Source organism: Bicyclus anynana, chromosome 7, assembly GCF_947172395.1.
Source record: "Bicyclus anynana chromosome 7, ilBicAnyn1.1, whole genome shotgun sequence".
NCBI lineage: Eukaryota > Metazoa > Arthropoda > Insecta > Lepidoptera > Nymphalidae > Bicyclus > Bicyclus anynana.
Genome location: NC_069089.1, coordinates 15335377 through 15357843, shown reverse-complemented (window position 1 = coordinate 15357843; position 22467 = coordinate 15335377). Strand labels below are relative to the sequence as shown.

The following is a 22467-nucleotide window of genomic DNA, read 5'->3' as shown; positions in this document are numbered from 1 at the left end:
GTTAGATGTGTTATTACCTATGTCATAAAAAAATAAGGCCCTCAAAAGAGGAAATTCCCACATCTCAATGTTAGTTGTGGTCAACAACGAACGTTATTTAAACAAATAATACCTAAAAATAGTCTACAATGTCGAGTTGTGTGTTCAGGAAGTGTAAAAATTATATACATAAATAAATAATGGAGTTAAAGCACAGAAAACATGTTAAAGGCTAAATGTGCATGTGTGCGCTCAGTTTTATAGCATATTATTCGAATCACTTTTTGAGGTGATTTTGTATGTTTGTGTACCAATCTATAGTATAAAATTGTCAATGACTTAAGGATATAAACCTACCCGGTGTCTTGCAATGCGATGGTAAAAGGTGACGGTGGTGGGGGCTCCTGTGCACACTTTCCGAAATATATTTTTTAAAATACGTTATAGTAGGGGAGCCGAAGAGGAGATTTTCACAGTTACTCGTGCGAGGCAGTTGAACATAGGAGACTATACCTTGCATGTTGTTGAGTATGAGCATGAGCTGTTGATATTGGTGGGTACGATCAGGCAGCCAAAATACAGTAACTTAAATAATACTCATCCAGCACGTCAGATAAGGATAAAGTGGGTTAGTCGATAGTTAAAAGGTGTGCATTTCGAAAATCTAACGATTAGACCGTACGAATTGGAATGGGAGGGTTCCAAAGGTACAAAATAAAACCCTTATATTTCAGTATCCGAGCCGAGGGAGAGATTTTTTCCCACCGCTAAAAGCGAAAAAAGTACCTGTTTAACGCGATTGATATTTCCTATCATCTGTTCTAAATCTAGTCGCTCCCCATGACGCTTTAGTAAATGAAAATTTAGCATCCCGGGCTCCCCTACTATTATGCTTCGTAGTAACCTTTCGTTAGAGAACCTTAAAGTTTAATCTATAACAGTATTTTTCAAAGTGTTATCACGACGCAAGTGACTAGCCATTGGTGATATAATTTCTCATATGCCGTGGTTAGTGCTTGACTACAATCTCACCTGATGGTGGGTGACGATGCAATCGAAGAACTCGTTAGGAGGAGGATGAAAATCCACACCCCTGTTTCTAAAAGACATGTTATTGGAACGCTAAATCGCTTGGCGGTATGTCTTTGCCTATAACCAGCCACGGCCGAAGCCTCCCACCAGCCAGACCTGGACCACTAAGAAATCCTCAAAACTCAGCCGGGGATGGAAACCAGGACTTCCGTTTGTGAAACCTCGCATACCACTGCGCCACGGCCTTCCTCAAAACTCGTCGTCGTCCTTTCTACTTGGATAGTTGACGACATGATTTCTCATGATATTCCGCAAAAAAATATCATCATTTTACTAGCCGATGGACGTCCACTGCAGGACAAAAGCCTTTTGTAGGGACTTGAGGTTAAGTCCTTCCACTGATTCGCTTTCCGCTAAATAATGACGCCCAATGACGGCCTCTATTCGCTAGATCGATAAAATATCTATGACTATGTAAGCGTACAAAGAGCTGGGGATGAAACGCGTGGGGTTGGGAAAATCAATAAAGTCTGCGCACGCGATTGGTGTACGTCCCACGCTAGCGTGGTTTGTCTACAACATAGAGGAGACAACTTCTACAACGTATACCTACTTATAGGTAAGTAGATATCAAATAGTGTATATTTTGAATAGATTTTTGGTATAATCTTGGCAAACAGTTATCAGAAAATATCTACACATTGGTAAGCAGAGACGAATTAGCCTTCCTTGGATTCACCGTACGGATGCGGGGTCCATTGTGTGGCAGAGAGAAAATCTCAAAATTTTTAAATTTAGGGACTTTTATTTTTAAAAACGTCAGCCCCATCGTGCTCTAATTAACAATTATAAAGGAATAGCGCGTATAATTCCTTTAAACAGATTAATACTAAGTTCGTGATCTTCTCCCTGTGAAGTAAAATTCCGTGTGATCTACCAAAGCTAGCTTTGGATACATAAGAACTTGCTGCAATTCTAGCGATGCCAAGGTGTATAAACAGGTTATAAAGAGATTTTGCTGGTACTTATTCGACTTCACCTTCTACTATGCTCGTGCTATACTACGCATATACCGACCACGGCGTATAAACTAACCAAATAGCCATTTTTAGGGTTCCGTAGGTACCTAAACGGAACCCTAATAAGACTCCGCAGTCCGTCCCTCCGTCTGTAACTGGCTGTATCTCATACGTGTATATTAATATTAATCTTCATTTTACTGTAAGCTTATGCATATGTTTTCTGTGCTGTAAGTGTTTCATGTACCGTGATGTACCTACCTATTTCTGTTTAAAAAAAACAACAACAGATACCTACCTACCTACATACTAAAAAACAATATAATAAGTAAATATCAACAAACGTGATATTTCTCGTTTCATAATCTAATAACGGTACGGAACCATTATACGCGAGCCCGACTCGCACATGCCCGATTTTATTGGTTAGATAAGTAATTTATTTGTTGGACCTTAATATTTAATCACTTTTATAATGTGTGTTTGTGTGTGTATGTGTGTGTGGCCTATCCATCCCATCGGAACATTTTGTCTCCCATGGCAGACAACAGTAGGCAGATCTAACTCTACAACTACAAATAAAATATAGACGATCGTATTGAGAAACCTCCTTTTTTGAAGCCAGTTAACAGATCCTATACTTACGTTGAGTTTTTTTTTGGAAAAAAATCGTTATTCGAAAATAATTTCCGAAACTCGATTTAAATTAATTTGTCATGATACCTGTGCTATGTCATGAAATTAGAACTTCAATATGTAATGTGTTATGTAATTGGTTTAATGACATATTAGTATTTTTAATCTCTAACAAACCAAACCCAAACAACTGGGATTTAAATTTTTGGTAAAATTTTAATTGCCCCTAAGTAAATAGTGAAAATGTATTTTTGTAAAATCTTATTACAAATACTATATTATTAGTATATACTTTATTATTTTATTTGCACACTACAGTCAAAAGAGAAATGCAAACATAAAAAGAAGAGATCAGCATGCAAAAGGCGGCCTTATCGCTAAGTAGCTTCTTTGGTTTAAGAAAATAAAGATATCAGCGGATATATATAGTAGGTAGGTGCCACCTATGACGTTGTACGGGGATTACCTATATTTTTAACCTCCAACGCAAAAAGAAGGGTGTTATAAGTTTGACGTGTCTATCTATCTGTCAGTCTGTCTGTGGCACCATAGCTCCCGAACGGATGAAGCGATTTCAATTTATTTTTTTTTTGTATTGAAGGTGACTTATGTGCAAGTGTTCTTAGACATGTTTGATGAAAATCGGTTGAGCCGTTTAAAAGTTGTGGGGGGGGGGGGTGAAAGTCGGGAAGAATAACCGAATGTCTGCAAATATACTCGTACTCGAGTGGGGTTTCAAATGAAAGCGCACTGAAAGAGAATATTAATGACTTGATCGAAAGTGTAATTAATAATTTCATGACATTCAGAGGTTTTCAAAATTCTCAATTTTATATTATTCATAAGCTGTGTTAAAGTTGTCTCTCAAATAATGTCAGTTAAGCTTTTCAGTTGAGCCATGAACTTTCATACTTTTTAAAAACTTCAGTATTTTTGTGCTTTTTACTTTACTGTTCGGGATCCTCAGCGTGGTCGACTCGCACCGCCCGGTGTACCTTACTTACTCTGCATACCTCACATTCTATGATATTGTTCCTTTACACCAAAGAACATTTTACACGAACTAACAGATCTACTCTTAGTTGAATTCTGGCTAGCTCGCATAGTTACTATAAATTGTATCGTAGGTGTTACAAGAACACATGCTTTCACTATATTCATTTTGTCTGTCTGCGGCTTATCTCATAGAATCAGTAGATATCTAATAGAAGGTAAGAATTACTATATTAAGGCGTGCTATAACAATTTTCCTAAGCTTATAATTGTAAAAATAAGCGACGCAGTCGACCGTAAAGCACTGCTGCGGAACCTACAATGCGTATGGCCCGATAAGCTTTGGCTTCAGCCAGTTATCAGTAGGGTAGGTAGGTTTTAAATAAAATTTTAGTTAAAATAAAATGACTTACTCTCCAAATTAGCTAATCTACATCTCTTATTGTTGATCTATGTGTTGGTGTGTAAGCGTAGTGACATGGATTTATTTATTAGATAGAGATCTATAGGTAGGTGTTTTAATATTCATATTTGAAGTTTTCATGCTCTACCTTATAATGTGCGTCTGTAGACTGTAACTATTTAATTTCATTAGATCCGGCTCCTTTCAACAGACTGGCTTTCAAACTTGAAGTAGAGTCGCTACAAACGGACAAACTTGACGCTTCAAAACTGCTTGTACACAAGCCATTTGGAAATAATTCGAAGTCGGCTACATATTTCGGTACCTATATTACAAAGCATATACTGAATAGGTCGAGATCATAATATTATCGAGAGTGTTAATTTAATATTATCATTATACCTATGCGTTTCATATCCAAATTTCGATGCTTCAAATTTTCATACACGATACGGAAGACTTTTGGTTGTATTTATATTATTACAAAGCATAGAGCAAAGCATATGTAATTATTATTATTATATTGCGCATGAACAGGGTGGCGTAGGGAACTGCAGGGCCGAGGGCAGGGCGGCGCGCCGGTAACTTGGCGCACGCGCGCGCACCGACGCTACCGACGCCTGTACATGGATCGATGAGATAAACGCGCAACCCCGCTTTTCGAGTTAAATCAATACGAATTCTATCGATTTTCGGAGCCGCAGCCGCCGCACACCGTATTCGAGGGTCGCACGCGGTGGTTGCGCGCATTTCATTGGATTTATCATATTATTCCGTGTATTTAATATTCCAGAGAGTTTTGCAATAAAAATGTTTCATCGAAAACGAATCGTTATGATAAATTGAGGTAAAAGTTCATTTATTTTTTTTACTTATTAGAGTATCAATTTTCAGTGATGTCGTGAATATTTTAGAAGCAATTTTTTGTACCTATATTAATTAATTATGATTTTGTTTTTTTTGACTATTTTTGACTTCCGGTGAGTATTATTAATTTTTTATCTGGCATTGTGCCCCTACTATGAAACTATTAATTTATATTTTTGTAGTCGAATAACGAATGATTTGAATATAATATTTTTTTAAATTAGTCATTGTTTTATTATAACTACTTAAACTAGTATCAAATACAGGTTGTGTAAAATCACAATTTAATGTTTTGCGATCAGATTATAAAAAATAATATTGGTAGCTCAAATTCAACCTTTGTGTCTTAAAGCGTGACCGTGTGTGCAGTGATCACTCGATTTTCATTTTTGATTCCTGTGTGCAGCAGGCAAAACGTTTGCAGGAAAATTTTCGGGCATGCGTATTAACTCGAAAAAGTTTCATCATAATCGGCTAAATGGCACGGACCGCTTATAGCAAAGGTTTAGCCTATATGATACATGCAAATATTTAACACCAACATTAATTTTAAAATGTTAAAAATATTAAACTTACCATATTATAAGATGTCGCATTGGTCCTGCGGTTAGCAATCAGATCATTAGGTCCTGGGTTCAAGACCTGTGTCGTGCATTGAAAATTTTTGTTTCCTCCGAAATGTTCTTACTAACAGCATATTTAGCATAGCTCTAGGTACTTAATTTAAAAACCTGTATTGGAAACGAAATTTGCATCAAAAACAAAAACTAACAAAAGCGCGATGAAATCCATTTGTTAGGCCAATGATGAAATCCAATCATTACGATTTACGAGTTTGGATCGAGATTCGAGTTAATTATGTATACATATAGTAACAGTAGAAGTTAAAAAGAGTGTTTGTTTTGTTTCCTTTTGTTTGAGTTTTGTAATTTGTTTTGTTTAATGTTTAATAATAAATTGCAATTATGTTGTAATATTATCTTTGTAATGTGAAATTACAGTTAATATTATTATTATTAAAATCTGGATGTTGAACGTGTTGTAAAATTGTAGTTCGAATTCGAAATTTGATTTTTTTTGTAAAAATGGTGTTGGTGATGGTGAGGGTGACCAAGTAATCAGAACCACGTTCTTGACTTCTTGGTGGTGACAAGACAACAGAGAGTTTATTCGTTAATCATATTGGAATAATGAGTATTTCTCGTTTCCATTCCAGGCAAACAAGTGGGATTGAAATGAGACAATGACGTCGACGGACACGTACCAGCTGAAATGGCACTCCCACAGTTCACATTTGAACGGGTCGGTGGCGTCTTTGCTACGGTCGGAAAGGTTCACCGACGTGGTTCTGTGCACGATGGACGGGTCCCAGATACCGGCGCACAAGTTCATATTGAGCTCGTGCAGCGTATACCTGTGCAGTTTGTTCGAGGGCCAACGGTCTGTTACGAGGATGGGAGGGATGCTCTACGTGGTTCTACCGTCGGAGATCTCTACCAAGGCTTTGAAGATTCTCGTCGAGTATATGTATAAAGGTAGGTGCTTATTTATATTTTCTATGTAGGTACGTGTTCTATACTAGCATATGTATGTACCCGTTTAAATAATATTCCTAATGAACAACCACGAAATAAGTTTAAAGTCATTACTATACTTTAAAAATAAAGTATAGCAGTCGCCTGCGTGATAAATCACGATGGTTTCGAACACGCATCTTAAAAAATCACACAAATCCAAATGTGGCTGACATCGAAAACAATTATTTTTTTTATTTAAATTGATTTAATTTATAAAAAAATTTAAATACAATTTACAGTGAACTGTTTACTTTTAAACACCTAAGTAGATTAACAAAGTTAAAACTAGTAATTATTTTCAGGTGAAACCACAGTTTCAAATGAAGTACTAGATACAGTTCTCAAAGCTGGCGAAGTCCTTAAAATCAGAGGTTTGTGGAGACAGACAGATGAGGCTGGTGGAGACTCTGCACCCGCGGAGGCCCAGGCCACTACTAATGTCACCAAGCCAGCTAAGAAAGATGAAGCCCCCAAGATCGCAGTCAAGAAAGATGACAAGCTTCTTAAAACCTTCACTCCGGCACAGCCTCAAGGTGTTACAAGGTAAATTATTGCAATAAATAAAAGAATATTACAAAAATTCTGAATTAAAAAATATTTTTGTATAGGCCAGTGGTTAGTCTATGGGTTCAGATTAAAAAGTCTTGGGTTGAAGCCCTAGGTTGAGCTGTGAAATATTGAGCTTTTTCCCTATGACACAATTATCTTAGCAATCCATGGATCCACCGTGCAGGTGCCGGGCCCATCAGGTGCTAGAGAGAAAAACTCCGAGCAGAGTCCTGGACTTGTGACTACAGTATGTAGGGTTAAGGAATTCTTTGACAATCGATTAACACTCCCCTCCTCCGCACGTGTTGTTCTCTGGTAAATTTGGTAATTTTGCTGGTAATCCTCCTTTCATTTCATTTGCTTTTTCTTCTATGAAATTAATGATAAAAGAGTTTAAAATTATCATCATAAGCTCATCAACACGCATTGTAGCAATGTGGTGGATTTGAACTCTATATCTATCAATTTGTTTTCATGAAAAAAATAAGAAAAATAATTTCATGAAGATGATGATGATGATGACCTTTACTGACCACTGACCAGCTTGACACTCTGATCTTTGGGTTGTAACATCATCAAATTCCCAACTCACCGATAATTTCGAGGAAGAAAAAAATTATTTCATAATATTTGCACCACTACCATCGTCACTACCATCACCATCATCAACACCATCACCATCATCAACCCCATCACCATCATATTATCATCATCACTATCACCATCACCAACCTCATCACTATCACCATCACCATTACTATCACCAACCCCATCACCATCATCATCATCATCACAATCACCATCATAATCACCAACTCCAACCCCATCACCATCACCAACTCTATCACCATCATCATCACCATCACCATCATCACCATCACCATAATCATCATCATCATCATCACCATCACCATCATCACCATCACCATAATCATCATCGTCATCATCATCGTCATTATCATCATCATCACCATCACCATCGCCATCATCATCACCATCATCATCACCATTATTATCACCATCATCATAACCATCATCACCATCATCATCACCATCATCATCATTATCATCATCATCATCATCATCATCATCATCATCATCATCATCATCATCATCATCATCATCATCATCTTCATCATCTTCATCAACATAATCATCCATCATTATAATCATGGTTGATGTTTATCTATGTGATTGAATTAGAAATGAGAGAACCAAAAACCACATGATACAAGCCAATCAATACCATATTTTCCCAACAGACCAATGTTCATTGGACCTCCAAAGCTGGTGTTCATCAAGACCACGGACGGCGCTACACAGGCCACCCTCCGGCCCGGCGGACCCAAGGGTCAAACTATACTAGTCGCACAAGCACAGCCCACAGAGGCAATCGCAGCATCGGTGTCCTCGGCATCCACATCCACCACAGCTACGGTAACCTACCAATCTTAACTAATATTGTAAACGTGAATTTAAGTTTGTTTATCTCGGTATTCTTCCAGCCTGTGTGAGAGCCATGATAGCCCAGTGGATATGCCTCTGATTCCGGAGGGAGTGGGTTTGAATCTGGTCTGGGCATGCACCTCATACTTTTCAGATGTGTGCATTTTAAGAAATTAAATATCACGTGCCCCAAACACTGAATGAAAAACATCGTGAGGAAACCATACATAGAATTTTCTTGATTCTTAGCGTGTGCGAAGTATGCCAATGTGGCTGAGTGCAATTGGGCCAGAGTGGTTATCAACCCATATTCATCTCACTGTTGAGCAAAAGTCTCCTCCCAGAATGAGAGAGGTTAGGCCTTAGTCCACCTCGCTGACCAAATGCAGATTGGCAGACTTCACTGGCATAGAGAATTAAGAAAATTCTTAGATATGCAGGTTTTCGAAATAAAGAAGTGAAATCAACCTTTCTATCACCACAGTGAGGAATTTTATTTTGGAAAAATCCTTGATAATTTGGTTATAGTGAAATAATAATATACAGGTGACAGTAGCAGACGATTCCCCGGACGAAGCTCCTACCACTCGTCTGACGATCCGCCACGCCGTCGAACGCAAGTACGGCAAGCGACAGAGGACTGAGAACGCTGAGGCAGCTGATGCCAAGGAAACTGAGGACCAGGATAATGCTTCTGTGACCTCAAGTGAGTAGAAAACCTTTATAACTTACCCAGAATTTAAATATTTATTCATAGCCTATATTTATATTGGGGAAATGTGACCTTTGGTGTGCCCAATAACAAATATGCTCCCTGAAAGTTGTCCAACAAGGTTACCACTTAATCTTAGTTCTATTATAAATTGGTAAACTTTGTGATATTGTAATCTATGGATCTACTAAACCAATTTTGAAAATTCTTTTACTAATAGAAAACCCAATATAATTATTTTATTGTCATGTTTCTTGTTTTTGTTCTAGAAAAATCTTCTGCCAGCACCAGTGAGGTAGCCACAGAAATCCATGTAAAAGATGAGCCCGACTGGGATGCCAGCAGTATAGAGGAAGAGGAAAGATCTATCGCTGAAATGTTCCAGAGTGAAATGAATGTCAAGTCCGAACCTATTGACGATATGGACATTGAAGAGGAGAGTTTGGTAAGTGGAATTCAAATTGTATCCTTTCCTTCCTCCCAAACTCTAATGTACCACTTTTTTATGCTGTATGCCTGTAGCCTATCCAAAAATACGAGTATGCTTTATACTACAAGTAAAACCTCTTTTAAAAATTAAAAAAATAAAACGCCATCTATTAGCCTCGTGCACAATTCCATCGCAACAGGTTCTTGAAGTGTACAAAAAGGGATTGTTTCAAAGTTCTCTAGGAATTCCATTAACTGGTAGTTTCACTATATGTGTAGATGGCAGCACGCATCTTAAAAGCCTCGTCCAAATACACTTTTCGTAACGCATTCACGAACTTACTCCCCAAGTCGAGCGTCCATGAAGAAGTTTTACTTCAATAATGGTTTGCTTTGTTGTCTTTGCTACATCACATCACTTTTACGAAAATGTAATATCGCACTGAGATATCACATCACTCCAAACATTACTCGAACATAACGACTCCTAGCAGCACACATAGCGCGGGCGAGTGAGTAGTACAAAGCGACATCAAGAGCGCAAGTGCGAGCGGGATAACAAATGTAATGTTTACGCCATGCCATGCCATTGCAAACATCACCTTTTACATACATTACGCGCTCACCGCGCTTTGTGTATAGACTTGAACCGACCTTTCGTATCGGCGCGGCAATGTATTGAATTTATTACGAGCACTTCGCTCGGTCTCGGACTCTCGGGTAATGCTACTTCGAGTAATGTTTGGACGGAGTGATGCTTGATTTCTCGGTGTGATGTGTAATGTAATGGTACGAGTGATATCTCATTAGTGATATTACGCGCATTACTTACACATCTCTATTTCCTACAGTTGTACAGCCCGCTGGCGTGCGAGCTGTGCGCGGAGGTGTTCACGGTGCCGGCCGCGTGGGTGCGCCACGTGCAGAACCACGCGCGCGACCAGACCGACCATCCCAGGCGCCGCAAACATCGCTCTGCGGTAACTATACTTAGACCAGCTTTACAGCCTGCGACCTACCATCAGATTCAGGATTTTGAAAAATTAAAAAAAAAAAGCTTAAAGACTTTCTAAGAAGACTTTATTTGACGCTACTTTAAGACAAAGCAGAAAATCCTAAATTAGCTTGACCTAGGAATCAGACTCTCTTGATTTTTAAGTAAGGCATCCTGCAACCGAGTTAAAGAGAAAATTATTATGTGAAATGATCTTATAAAATAACAAGTGTGCTTTAGACCACATGACTGAAGTAAAACTTATTTTTTAAAAAATATAATAAACAAAGCGCCATCTATGAGTCTTAGGCATAACTGTATCACAATAGTTTCTTGAAATCAGCGCCGTGTATTATGCTCGTATATAGTACACGGCATAAACTGAGCTGTACACCCTTTCTTTTTTAAGGGTTACAGACAGATATTCTGTCTTTAGGGAAGGATACTGTTTGTAACTTTTAAATTTGAATAAATTTATTTTCTTTCTTTCAAATGTACAAAAAAGAATTGTTTCAAAGTTATAGTTTAAGAAAGCCATCTACTGATACTTTAAAATAACAAACATTGTTTCACTATGCCTGTAGATGGCAGCACACATCGCCCGATTACACATTTCGTAACGCATTCACCAGCTTACTCCTCAATTCAAGCATGCATAAAAGAGTTTTACTTTATAACAATCCATAATATCTAATACTAGCAGACTTCGTCTGCCCTTAGACCTCTTTAATCCAGCCCTATCGTAAAATCAGTTCTTAATGGATACCTACTAACTATAAACTACCTCTCTGCCAAATTTCAGATTTGTACATCAAGGGATTTTCGAGATTTGTGACATTTCGCATTTATATATTAAGATATCTTTTATATGTCATCAACAGAGCGACGACACGGAGGAGACCATGGCTTTGCTGCGCTGCGACTTGTGTCAGAAACACTTCCCCAACCCGGCCGAGTGGGTGCGCCACATACAGAGCACTCACACTGAGACCGGTACGTACACTTACATACATAATATATCTTTAGTAAAATTTAATGTATGAAAGCCTGCACACTCAATAATACCTACTGTCAATAACTTTCTGTAGCACGATAGACCTTTGAAAACAAGACAATGTTAGTAGAAAAGCGGGTACACGGAAAACTGGTTGACAGGATGGAATTTAGCTGGTAAAAGTCTAGCACTACCTAATTCAGCTAGGTAACCAAGAGGAGGAAATCCCATCTGTTTATGAAAATAAAACATAAGCCTTTGGTAGGGGCTTCAAAACACCACGGTCCAGTTGTGCTATTCTGTAACAGTGTTTTAAAAATCACCAGTCTGGAATTCATCTCCATCTCTCTCAGTCTAACACCACACTGTAGATAGAGAGAGATGCATATGAATTCGACATCGTTACAGAATAGTGCTTATTATGGATGACTCGTTATTGAAACGATAACCGAAATACATAATAGGCCTACTCAACTGCGTGCATCCAGTGCTTTATTGTAACTCAATGTCTACCTAGTCTACCTAGAAAAGTAGTAAAAGTCTACCTAGAAAAGATTGGCCCTACCTTTTTGCATATATTTTTCCTCCAATAAACAGATTAGTGGTGATAGTGTTTAATTTCAGATTTTAGACTTTACCTATCAGTCTATACTATATTCCTCTGTCTACGAGCCTTACCCTACTTACTGGGCAAAATACATTGACCTATTAAAATAAAACGACGCACAATCATATAGCAAATTTCACTTAAATTTTTAATTATTGGTAAAGAAAATTATACCTAAAGGCCTGTAAATATAGTCCAATATTCAATAAAATCCCAAATTCAGAGCAAATTCAACCTTAAGGATTAAGTTTAAGGTTGAATTTGCCAATGAGACTACTTGAATTGAGTGTCAAGAAGTTATGTTTGTCACTCATTGAGTGGGGACGTGTTTTGGTCGCTGATTGTGCATCCACTTTTAATAGGAGATCGATGATAAAATGTGAATATTATTGAGTGTGTGCAGGTGATCTATAGAGGGTAGGTAGAGGCAAGGAGAACCATATAATGTGGACATTTAGTTAAAAAGTATCTTATTAAAGTATCTTACTGCTTACACAACTTTTTTAACTTGTTCCCTTTTCTCCCTACCTCTGTTCTTCTCTCAATGTTTCAGAACTTGTTTGTTTATCAAATTAAAATCTTGTGTATTTTTTTAATGGCTTACAATAATTATTATTATAATAAATATAAGAATTCAACTGAAATTATTATTATATTATTTATATTTTAAGGATTTATCATCACAGACCTATATTTAGTTAGATACGGAACACTTTTAATATTAAATATTTAAATATCTGTAATAAAATATCTTCTTTGTGTATAACATTCTTCCGCGTTTAGTTTTAAAATATTTTTTGAATTGAAACTTCTTTGCGCACGCTTGACTTCGCGAGTAAGTTAGCGTTAATACGTTACGAAAAGTGTAATCAAAATGACAACATTAAATTTGAATAACGCCATCTGTTGAAACACTGCTAAACTACGACACAACGCAAGTACGCCCAGCCTTAACTAGTGGTAGCTTGGAAATAAAGCAAGTCTGACTCGAGAGATGGCGCTTTTATATGCTACTATTTTTTAAGTTTTTCTTTCGTGTATTATTTTATTTATGAAAGAAGTTTTACTTCAGTCAATAATAATAATGTCAAACTACTACGTCATTCCTTGTTTACGTTAAATTAAACAGTTGCATTACGCACTATTGTATAAATTAGCGGTGTCTACTACATATAAGTTTGTGGTAATAATAGTATAAGAAAAAAATGTTATACTTAGCATATTATATGGAGACTAATAGATAAGCTATGTTAGCCTAGTAAACATGTGCTCTGTAGAACTAAATATAGTTTTTGAAAAAAATTAAGGCCTGCTCGTAAAGCAAGTTATAAACAGTTAACTAAAAATAAAAAAGGGGTTCGGTTTTTGACGTATAACTCAAAAACTATTTAAGATATTTCCAAATTTGACAAAACTCTCAAAAGGAATAGGAAATTTCCTAACAAAAATTGTAAGCTTTAGAAGTCTAAACAAATATTTAATTAACTATACTATATTGACTAAATTCTACTAAATACATCATTCTAATATGGAAGCGGGAGGTTGTTAGGAGGAGGATGAAAATCCACACACCTTTCGGTTTCTACACATCGTACCGGAACGCTAAACGTCGTCTTTTGCCGGTAGGGTGATAACTACCACCACTATAGCTAAAACCTCCCACCAGCTAGACCTGGACCAATTAAGAAAACCCCAAACGGCCCAGCCGGGATCGAACCCAGGACCTCCATCTTGTAAAGCCACCGCGCATACCACTGCGCCACGGAGGACGTCGAACTAGGAGTAATAGTTCTCGTATGTGATGTGCATAAGCTTTAGTTCTATTAGTCTCTGTATTATGCGTAGTACCAGTGGCGTGCACAGCAGTTCTGGGTAAGCATTAAACTGAAAGATGATATTTACAACTCTTTTAGTTACCCATATTCATATTACGTAACTTAACACATTCGCTGCGGCACTGATTTTTCGGTACTTTCCTCTGGTGCGGCACGAGGTTTTTTGACCTCATACTAGAACTTTATGTGGTCCGGTACGAGGTCCATCGACCTCGTAACTCTTGAATACGCTAGACGTATGAGGTCAATTGACCTCGTGCCGCAGCGAATTTGTTAATGCGTACGTAACTTAAGGGTATGCATTATTTATTTATCTATGGAGTCCACGTCACTGGGTGAAAATTTTGTAACTAACATAGCTGAAAGTTTGATTGTTATGTATGTGGCTAATTCTAGACAACATCGTTTTATGAATGTTTATTTTCCCCCGTTTTTAGCTATTTCAGTCGCGTGGTATATAATTTATTAATCGCAGATTGTTAATATATTATTAATATTATTGTCATCCCAACTTTGGCTTTTTGATTTTGCATTGTTTTTTTTTATTATTTGTTTATTTTTTTATTTTTCAACACCAACCCGCTACAGTCATGATGATCACTTCAGTTATGTTCTATGAATGATTTCTCTGTGTACTTACATGTAATGCTTTGTCTCGCTTTTGAACGCATGTTTATATGTTTATCTTCAATTACCTCCGTAAGTTGTGACAAAATTAAAATCGCATTCTGCATAGGAGATGTATGTGGGTAGTTCTATATTTTTCTATTATTGTAAATGCCCGTAAAATTTGGTGTCAGTTTCAATTAAAAATAAATATAAATGTTACTATAATTTAAATTATTATTTTATCAGAAATTTTCTTGGTCTCTCTTAAATAAATTATTGTTAAAGAAATTCCATTGACACACAAACACACAGCTACCAAGTTTTATGGGACACAATATAACTTATTTATAGTTTATTATCAATACCAAAATCTCTCTTAGATTTTAATTATAAATCAATTTTTAAAATCTAATATTTATTGTTCAATAAATAACTTAAACAATCATATTTACTGGTTAATAGTAGATAATCATATGTACTCGTATACAGGGTGCTCGGGCGTATTTTCCATAACTTCAAGGTGTTGACAAATCCACTTATAGGAGTCGAATTTCATAACGACTTTTTTTTAACTATAAAAAGAAACTTTTATCTTTTGACATAAAGTAATTCAAGTAATTCCGACTATCCATGTAACACACGCCTTTATCTATCCTTGCATTTTAATTAATCGTAGTGGTAAATTTGTCGATATCGTCGAGATATTGCAACTGGCACTCCGCACTTCACTAGTAAGTACTTCATGATATTTATCACAGAATAGACAACGCTAAAAGCTAACGCTTTTAGAAATAAAAGTAGCAAGGGGGCGTGACCCGCGTACTCCCGGGTGTGCGGAACAACGCAAGCGTGTCCGCGTATGTACTAGCAGCAGCAGTCTTGTTTTGTTCTGTGACAAAAAGAATAAATAATATTCAACTCTAAAGTAAGTGTGACATATTTCATTTTTCACTAAATATTAAACAGCCATTTAGGCCACGCCCCTGGGTACGCTGGGTTCAATACAAAGAATTGGCACTTTATATTTATTTGGCTGGGTCATAAGGATGCGATATAAGGGACATCATTTAAGATCTATTTACAAAAGAAATATTTTTTTACTTCGAATATATTCATTTTAGAACATATGTTCCTTAGACATTTTTAATAATAATTAGTTATGGAAAATACTCACGAGCAACCTGTATATGAGTTATTTGTTCATCAGAAATTGCCTTGGTATTCAACAAAATATTTGTTGATTACCAAGACAGTTTTTGATAATTTCCAAAATTTTATACCTATTTATTGTTTAATAAATAAATTACCATATTTATCGATTAAGAATAATAATTAATTATATTTATATGTATTATTACATGTTCATCTCCTCTGCAGAGTACGTGTGAGCAAAGCATTGCACCCTATTCGTGTATAGTTAGTGTTAGTGAAACATTGTCTAAATGTTGGTTCGATGTCGGTTGTCCAGAATTGGCCTTATCAAACAACAGTGCACCACCAAAACGTCACAATCGTTTCACAGAGGGCGCGCAAAACAAGACTTGCCAGCAATGCAAGAAAACATTCCCGTCGCACGCCTCTATGCTTATACATATGCGTACGCACACAGGTTAGTGGGTTACTTATTTTTTTTTCTATTTTTTACAAGTTAGCCCTTGATTACAATGTCACCTGATGGTAAGTGATAATGCAATCTGAGATGAAAGCGGGCTAACTTGTTAGGAGGAGGATGAGAATCCACACACCTTTCGATTTCTACACGACATCGTACCGGAACGCTAAATCGCTTGATTGAAATATTGGGCCGGATTTATATTTGTCTGACGTGTCGTGTTGTGATGCATCAGAACAGAATCGATTTTTTTTGTGTCTGTCTGTCTGTATGTTCGTTATAGAAACAGAAACTACTCTACGGATTTTAACGAAACTTAGTACAATTATTCTTCATACTCCTGGCACCTCCTGGGCCGGTTATAGTGTACTTTTCATCACGCTACGATCAATAGGATCAGAGCTGTGAAGTAAATGTTGGGAAATGTTGGGAAAACGGGAGAAGTTACTCTATTTTTAAGCTAGGGGTAGGGGTAGGGAAGTATAATTGTAAAAGATGATAAGATGGAAGCGGGCTAACTTGTTAGGGTAGGAACCTACAGTTCTGTTTTGCCTACACACGGAAGATTTAACTGGACAGTTTGACTGTACAGTTAAACCTGCAGGTATGTAGCCATACGGGCTAATAATAAATAATTTACTTAATAATTAATAGTTGACGATCTCTGTTCTTTTCAAAAATCAATTTTACTATTTTACATGTTTTGTGATTTTTTCTAGGATTAAAGTTATCGGAATAAAACAAATTATTTTTTGGACATGACCAATATTGACCCCAGACCTAAGGTCCGTGAATCGAACCCTAGACTTTTTAATTTGACAGGTCATTAACATTTAAGCTAATGAGGTTTTAAAGTTGTTAGAACTGTAACCTGTGTAACTGTACTGCATGAACCACGCATAAGTGAATTGTATTGTACAGAACAGTACAGAACTGTATTGTTCAGAACAGTACAGAACTGTATTGTTCTGTTATAGGATGTGGGTTTTGCTTTGGTTGTACTTTAGTAGATAATTTACGTTGAAGTGTGAAACTGAAGGATAGTCAGTAATGTAATATTTTCATCTGCATTTGAGTGGTTGCTGAGGGCAATAGCTTTTTGATAAACGGAGCTTAATGTCTTACGCCTCCCGTAATAATAATTGATTTAACCTTAAAGTCCCTTGGCACTACGTACAACAGCCAATCTTTGTGACCAAGTGCGGAAAAGTCCTAGGAAAGAAGTACCTTGGCACTAGACCCTTGTAGTCTATGCAATGTCTTGTCTGCTCGGTCCTTGAGCGACTTTTGAGAAATCTTAGTTCTTTGTATTTAGTCCCATATTATATTTGTTAGTACACCATTGGTGAGTTCCTTAATGATAAAGTTGCTTGGAGGCCGTTGGATCAGCTTCGTAATGTTGTCATCAATTGTAAATTATAATATTATTGTATGATTTTTTTAAAAGAGCAACTGTCGAGGGTCTTGCCGGTATCTTCTCAGCAGAATCTGCCTTCCGAACCGGTGGTAGAATCTTTACAAATAGTCAACTGACGTATCATAAGTGCTTGTATACTGAGCCTACTTGAAATAAATGAATTTTGAATTTAATTTTAGAAACATTGTGTATTGTATATTTATTGCTCAGGGTATTTTTGAGTCCCAATAAAATTATTTAAATGCCAGTATATGTGGAAGGATCAAATATATTATGAGTGTTACCACAAAACACTGTATTTGGAAATACAGTGTAATGTCCTCCCACGGCAGATTTATTAGCGACCCAGCCGTGAAATCCCGGCAGTTGACAGTTTCTGCTGTATTGATGGTCCTTTAGTTTACATACGCAAATAATATAATAATAAACCTTAACAACCAAAGCAAAACCCACATCATGACGTAGAACATGTACATGAACCACGTGTGAACCAGGTGAGCGTCCGTTCGTCTGCGGCTTGTGCAACAAAGGGTTCAACGTGAAGTCGAACCTGCTGCGACATCTGCGCACGCTGCACGACCAGGTGATCAGCCCGGCGCGCGTGGACGACGATGATGCTGGCGCCGCGCCCCCGCCGCCGGAGCTCAAGCGCGAGTCTTGAGGACGAGGAGGGCGGGCAGGTACGACACGAGCTTCACAGCGACATCTGCGCGCGGCTTATTCTACCCATTTACCACACAACACCTCAGACCAATTATTGTATTGGACCTGCCTCTCTAGACGTTACTTTTCTGTCAAAGTATATGATCAACGATCTAATGCGATTACAAAAACTGTCTCTATAGAATCGATGTTAAATAGTTGTAATTGTGTTCGTTGATTAAAGAGCTCCTTTAAAATGTTTTTGTGAAGTTGAAGGAGGTGTAAAAAACGGGCAAAAACTTCTAATTTAGTATAAGATATATACCAAATCGAAGCTCGTTTTCCTCAGAAAATGACAGACAATTTTGCTTGTGACTATGAGTGTGATACAGGTCCTTCTATAATTGGTCTGAGCACAACACTGACGGTTACCTACCTGACGGTACCTTTGACGGTTTCTACACGGCATTGTACCGGAACGCTTAATCGCTTGGCGGTACGTCTTTGTTTGTAGGGTGGTAAAATCCATCAGACCAGACACCTCAGCCAATTTGAAAAATTATAAAATCCTAATCTAACCCACGAGCAGGACCTCTGTTAAAGAAAAAACAAAGTACAATTTAATCAGTTACGATTGTAACAAACTTTCAGTAATCTAAGTAATTTTAAAACATCCTGTATTTTCAAACACCTACCTATTCGCCGCGTCGGTCCCTTTGAGGTCTAACCTAAACTATGTCAAAGTTCATTGACATCATATTACGAAACAGAATTATACGGGTGTTTCATTTTTTTCATAAATTAAATATTTCTTTTCGCTAGCGTGTGAATTAGATTGAGGTCATATTATTTACTGGTTTCTTTTTTTTTTATTATTATAATAATAATAAATATACTTAAACAATACACATCACTATCTAGCCCCAAAGTAAGCATACAGAGTAGCTTGTGTTATGGGTGCTAAGATAGTTGATATTATAATATTAATATACATTTATATACTACATATAAATACTTATATAATTAATAAATACACACAGACACTGGAAAACACCCACGCTCATCACACAAATATTTTCCAGTTGTGGGAATCGAACCCACGGCCGTGGATGCAGAAAGCAGGGTCACTGCCCACTGCGCCACGCGGCTGTCAAAATTGGTCAAAACTTCTTATATTGGACTTATAAATGTCGGGGCGACTTACAGACGGTAAAACTAGCACAGTGTATATTCACTATACAATAACATTCTGTTCTGTCATGTTGCAGGTAGAGGGCGCGGTCGGCCCCGCCGCTCGGCGTACGCGCCGGCCAGCGGCTCGCGCGAGCCCCGCGACGCGGCCTCCGCGACCGCGCTGCGCAAGCAGAGCTACTCGCTCTTCCTCAGGCAGCGCGCCGTGCTCTTCTCTGCCAAGAAGTGGAAATAGTTTCGCCCCCGCCCGCTGCCACGAGTACAATGATTTTGTTTGTTAGCCTGAACATAACTCGACCTTTGCCTTTGTTTATACAAATAAAAAAAAAATAGACCGCGCGCAGAAAGCGTTCAGAAATTTAAAATTATTATCAGATTGTTTCACAAATTTTAGCCTGAACACAACTCGACCTTTGCCTGCGTTAATTTAATAAAAACTTAGAACATGCCGTACGGCTATATGCCGTATGAACAGGCTGTACGGTGTACCTTTGCCTTTTTCCTGTGGGAAAGAATAAAGAAAAAAAAATTAAAGTCATACAAGAATATTATCATTACGATATAAACAATGTTTCTAAATATCTGTTTATTTCTCCCACTGAAAATTAAAAATAATTGAATTATAATAAAATAATATCAATATTTTTTCATTATTTATATTTTGTTCTAATTTAATCTTTTAAACAAATACGATACCTACATTATACAATTAATAAATTCAGGCATTCATATTATATTTTATAGTTGTAAAAAAAATGGCAGCGGACCTGGCGTTTACTAATAAATTCCTGCCCACCCTCCTTTTAAAAATCTTAATTATAAGAAATTAATGTTAATTTAATATAATAATTATATTCTTACTATACTTTAGATATCTAGTGTTAAGATAAAACAAATATTTTAATATAAATTACATTGTGATCTTGGAAAATTCTAGTCTTGTGTTGTGTTAATTTATGTTATCTAATAGACACGATGTCGACTTTTAGTTTATGACGAATATGTTTTAAGTTTTAGTTTAATATTAACTTAAAGTCCTAATTTGCCATGTAACTTTAAAGAATATTATTTTAATAAATATTAATTTAAATATAAGCAAACCACATAGGTCAGTCCTCTCTCCCGTAGTACAGAGTACTTACAATAGGATAGTTGACACTTTTTTATATGGTCTATATGGTTCTTCTAGACTGAAAAAAAAATTTAATTTTTTTTGAGACGGATTCCATAAAAATTTTAGTTTTTAAATATTTTTTTTGACAATGTGAGCCAAAAGCATGACGGTCAGTAAATTCATCTGTTTCATGACGTCACTCTAATAAATTCCATACAATTGGAGCGTTTGACAAAAATATTAGTTCGACGTTTAGTATATCAAGTGTTAGTGACGTCACAAAATGGACGACAGCGTTTTTGACATTTGGAAAATTTGACAAAAATACGTGATATTTAAATTAAGTTTTTTATGCAAACCTTTAACTTTAAAACGCAATACTTTTAATAATAATTGATATAGATATATTTCGGACCCTTACCATGTAACCCATGACCCATCCATGTACTACACGAAATAAATATTGTTTATATTTAATTTGATGCGAGTCAACTACCCTATTTGCCTACTTAGATCTCTTTGTAATTGTCCTGGTGACTTTTTTAAGTATGTATTTTTTTTATTTATCAATAAAATATAGGTTTGCAAAGATCTCAATATAACGTAGTACCAATCAACAAAATGTCAGAATAGTATCTAGTTTTTAGTTGTAGTTTAATTTCTTGACGTACAAAATGTTAAATATTTAGTCACTGTCTGTGCCATTGTATCAGATGATATTGCCTTGCTATGGATGAACCGATTTTGATTTAGTATTTTGTTTGAAAAGTAACTTAGTTTTCTTTTAAATGTGTATTCATGTGTTCTATGAAGAAATACCCATTTAGTTAATTTTGATAAATCATCGAGGTTTTGTAAAGTCATGTAATTTTAACAATAATTAATTCATATACTTACAGCCGATTTTAGTTACTTTTAAATCACTTTTATATTAATTTAGCAATTTTAAACGCATTTTGGTTAGTACTGTACTTAGTGTCTAAAACCATTTTATAGTAAATGTGAAAATGTAGATAAATGTGATTTAAGCTTTATGTGTGCAACTATTTAGTTTTTAAGATATATGTTTCCTAAATGTGAAGTAGGCACTTAATATTATTACTGCTGGTTAGGCAAAACTGGCGATGTTTTTTGGATTTTACTCCTTAGGAATCGATTTTTCAGTAAAATTCGATGAACGAATGACAGCGTTACGTTTTTGTGCGCAACCTATTCTGCGCACCTTTCACCGTGCGCAGCCGGCTACAGCGTGCACGTGCCTGCTGCTCCTCGGTTGCGCACCTTTCACTTTTCAGGCGTAGGTTGAGACGTACATAGTATGTTGCCCCGCACCTATTTAGACAGTCGATCTGGAAGAGTAAACTCCATTCGTGCGTCGAAGCTGACACACACTTTTTATTAATTATTTTGCGTATTTATAATTGTATATTCTTGATAGTTCTGTACGAATAGTAATAAACACGCACTGTACAATTAATTTTAATGTCGAAATGTTTTAAGTTTCAACATTTTCAACATTCTAAATAATTCCAACTTTGTTTAGAAATTATTGTTTTTTATTCAGTCTTTCATATTAATTAAACATTATTTAATTTGATTACCATTCCAATACTCATGTGTAACATGATTAGTATATAGGATTGATGTATGTTGAAATATACATAAAATAATAAACGATTTTAAGTGTACATCGTTTGTTTTAATTATAAAATAGAGAAAATAGATTCCTGCTTATTAGAATATTTGGATCATCGATCTCCTATTAAAAAGTGGATGCACAATCAGCGACAAAAAAACGCCCCCACTGTGT

At 36.4% G+C, this 22467-nt stretch overlaps 1 protein-coding gene across 3 annotated transcripts; it reads left to right on the top strand.

Annotated features, from left to right (window-relative positions):
* Positions 1-1493: 1493 nt before the first annotated feature.
* Positions 1494-22347, top strand: LOC112045231 (zinc finger protein 236). 3 transcript variants are annotated; one of them, XM_024081336.2, is made up of 11 exons: positions 1494-1630; positions 6146-6464; positions 6809-7049; positions 8318-8492; positions 9048-9207; positions 9483-9658; positions 10494-10622; positions 11518-11629; positions 16150-16290; positions 18205-18390; positions 19621-22347. In XM_024081336.2, the coding sequence occupies exons 2-10, from the start codon at positions 6173-6175 to the stop codon at positions 18369-18371; spliced, it is 1593 nt and encodes a 530-aa protein (XP_023937104.2). In that variant the 5' UTR covers positions 1494-1630; positions 6146-6172; the 3' UTR covers positions 18372-18390; positions 19621-22347. The 3 variants fall into 3 exon arrangements, with proteins under 3 accessions (XP_023937104.2, XP_023937103.2, XP_023937105.2); XM_024081335.2 differs by lacking the exon at positions 1494-1630 and adding an exon at positions 4710-4909; XM_024081337.2 differs by lacking the exon at positions 1494-1630 and adding an exon at positions 4711-4909 and having other exon boundaries at positions 16204-16290.
* Positions 22348-22467: the final 120 nt, after the last annotated feature.

What these genes read in the sequence shown, in the direction of transcription:
- LOC112045231 (XM_024081336.2), top strand. Translation starts at nt 6,173, where the DNA reads ATGACGTCGACGGACACGTACCAGCTGAAATGGCACTCCCACAGTTCA. An exon ending in CAGCCTCAAGGTGTTACAAG is followed by an intron (nt 7,050 to 8,317) that starts GTAAATTATTGC and finishes TTTTCCCAACAG; the next exon opens with ACCAATGTTCATTGGACCTC. An exon ending in ACATTGAAGAGGAGAGTTTG is followed by an intron (nt 9,659 to 10,493) that starts GTAAGTGGAATT and finishes TATTTCCTACAG; the next exon opens with TTGTACAGCCCGCTGGCGTG.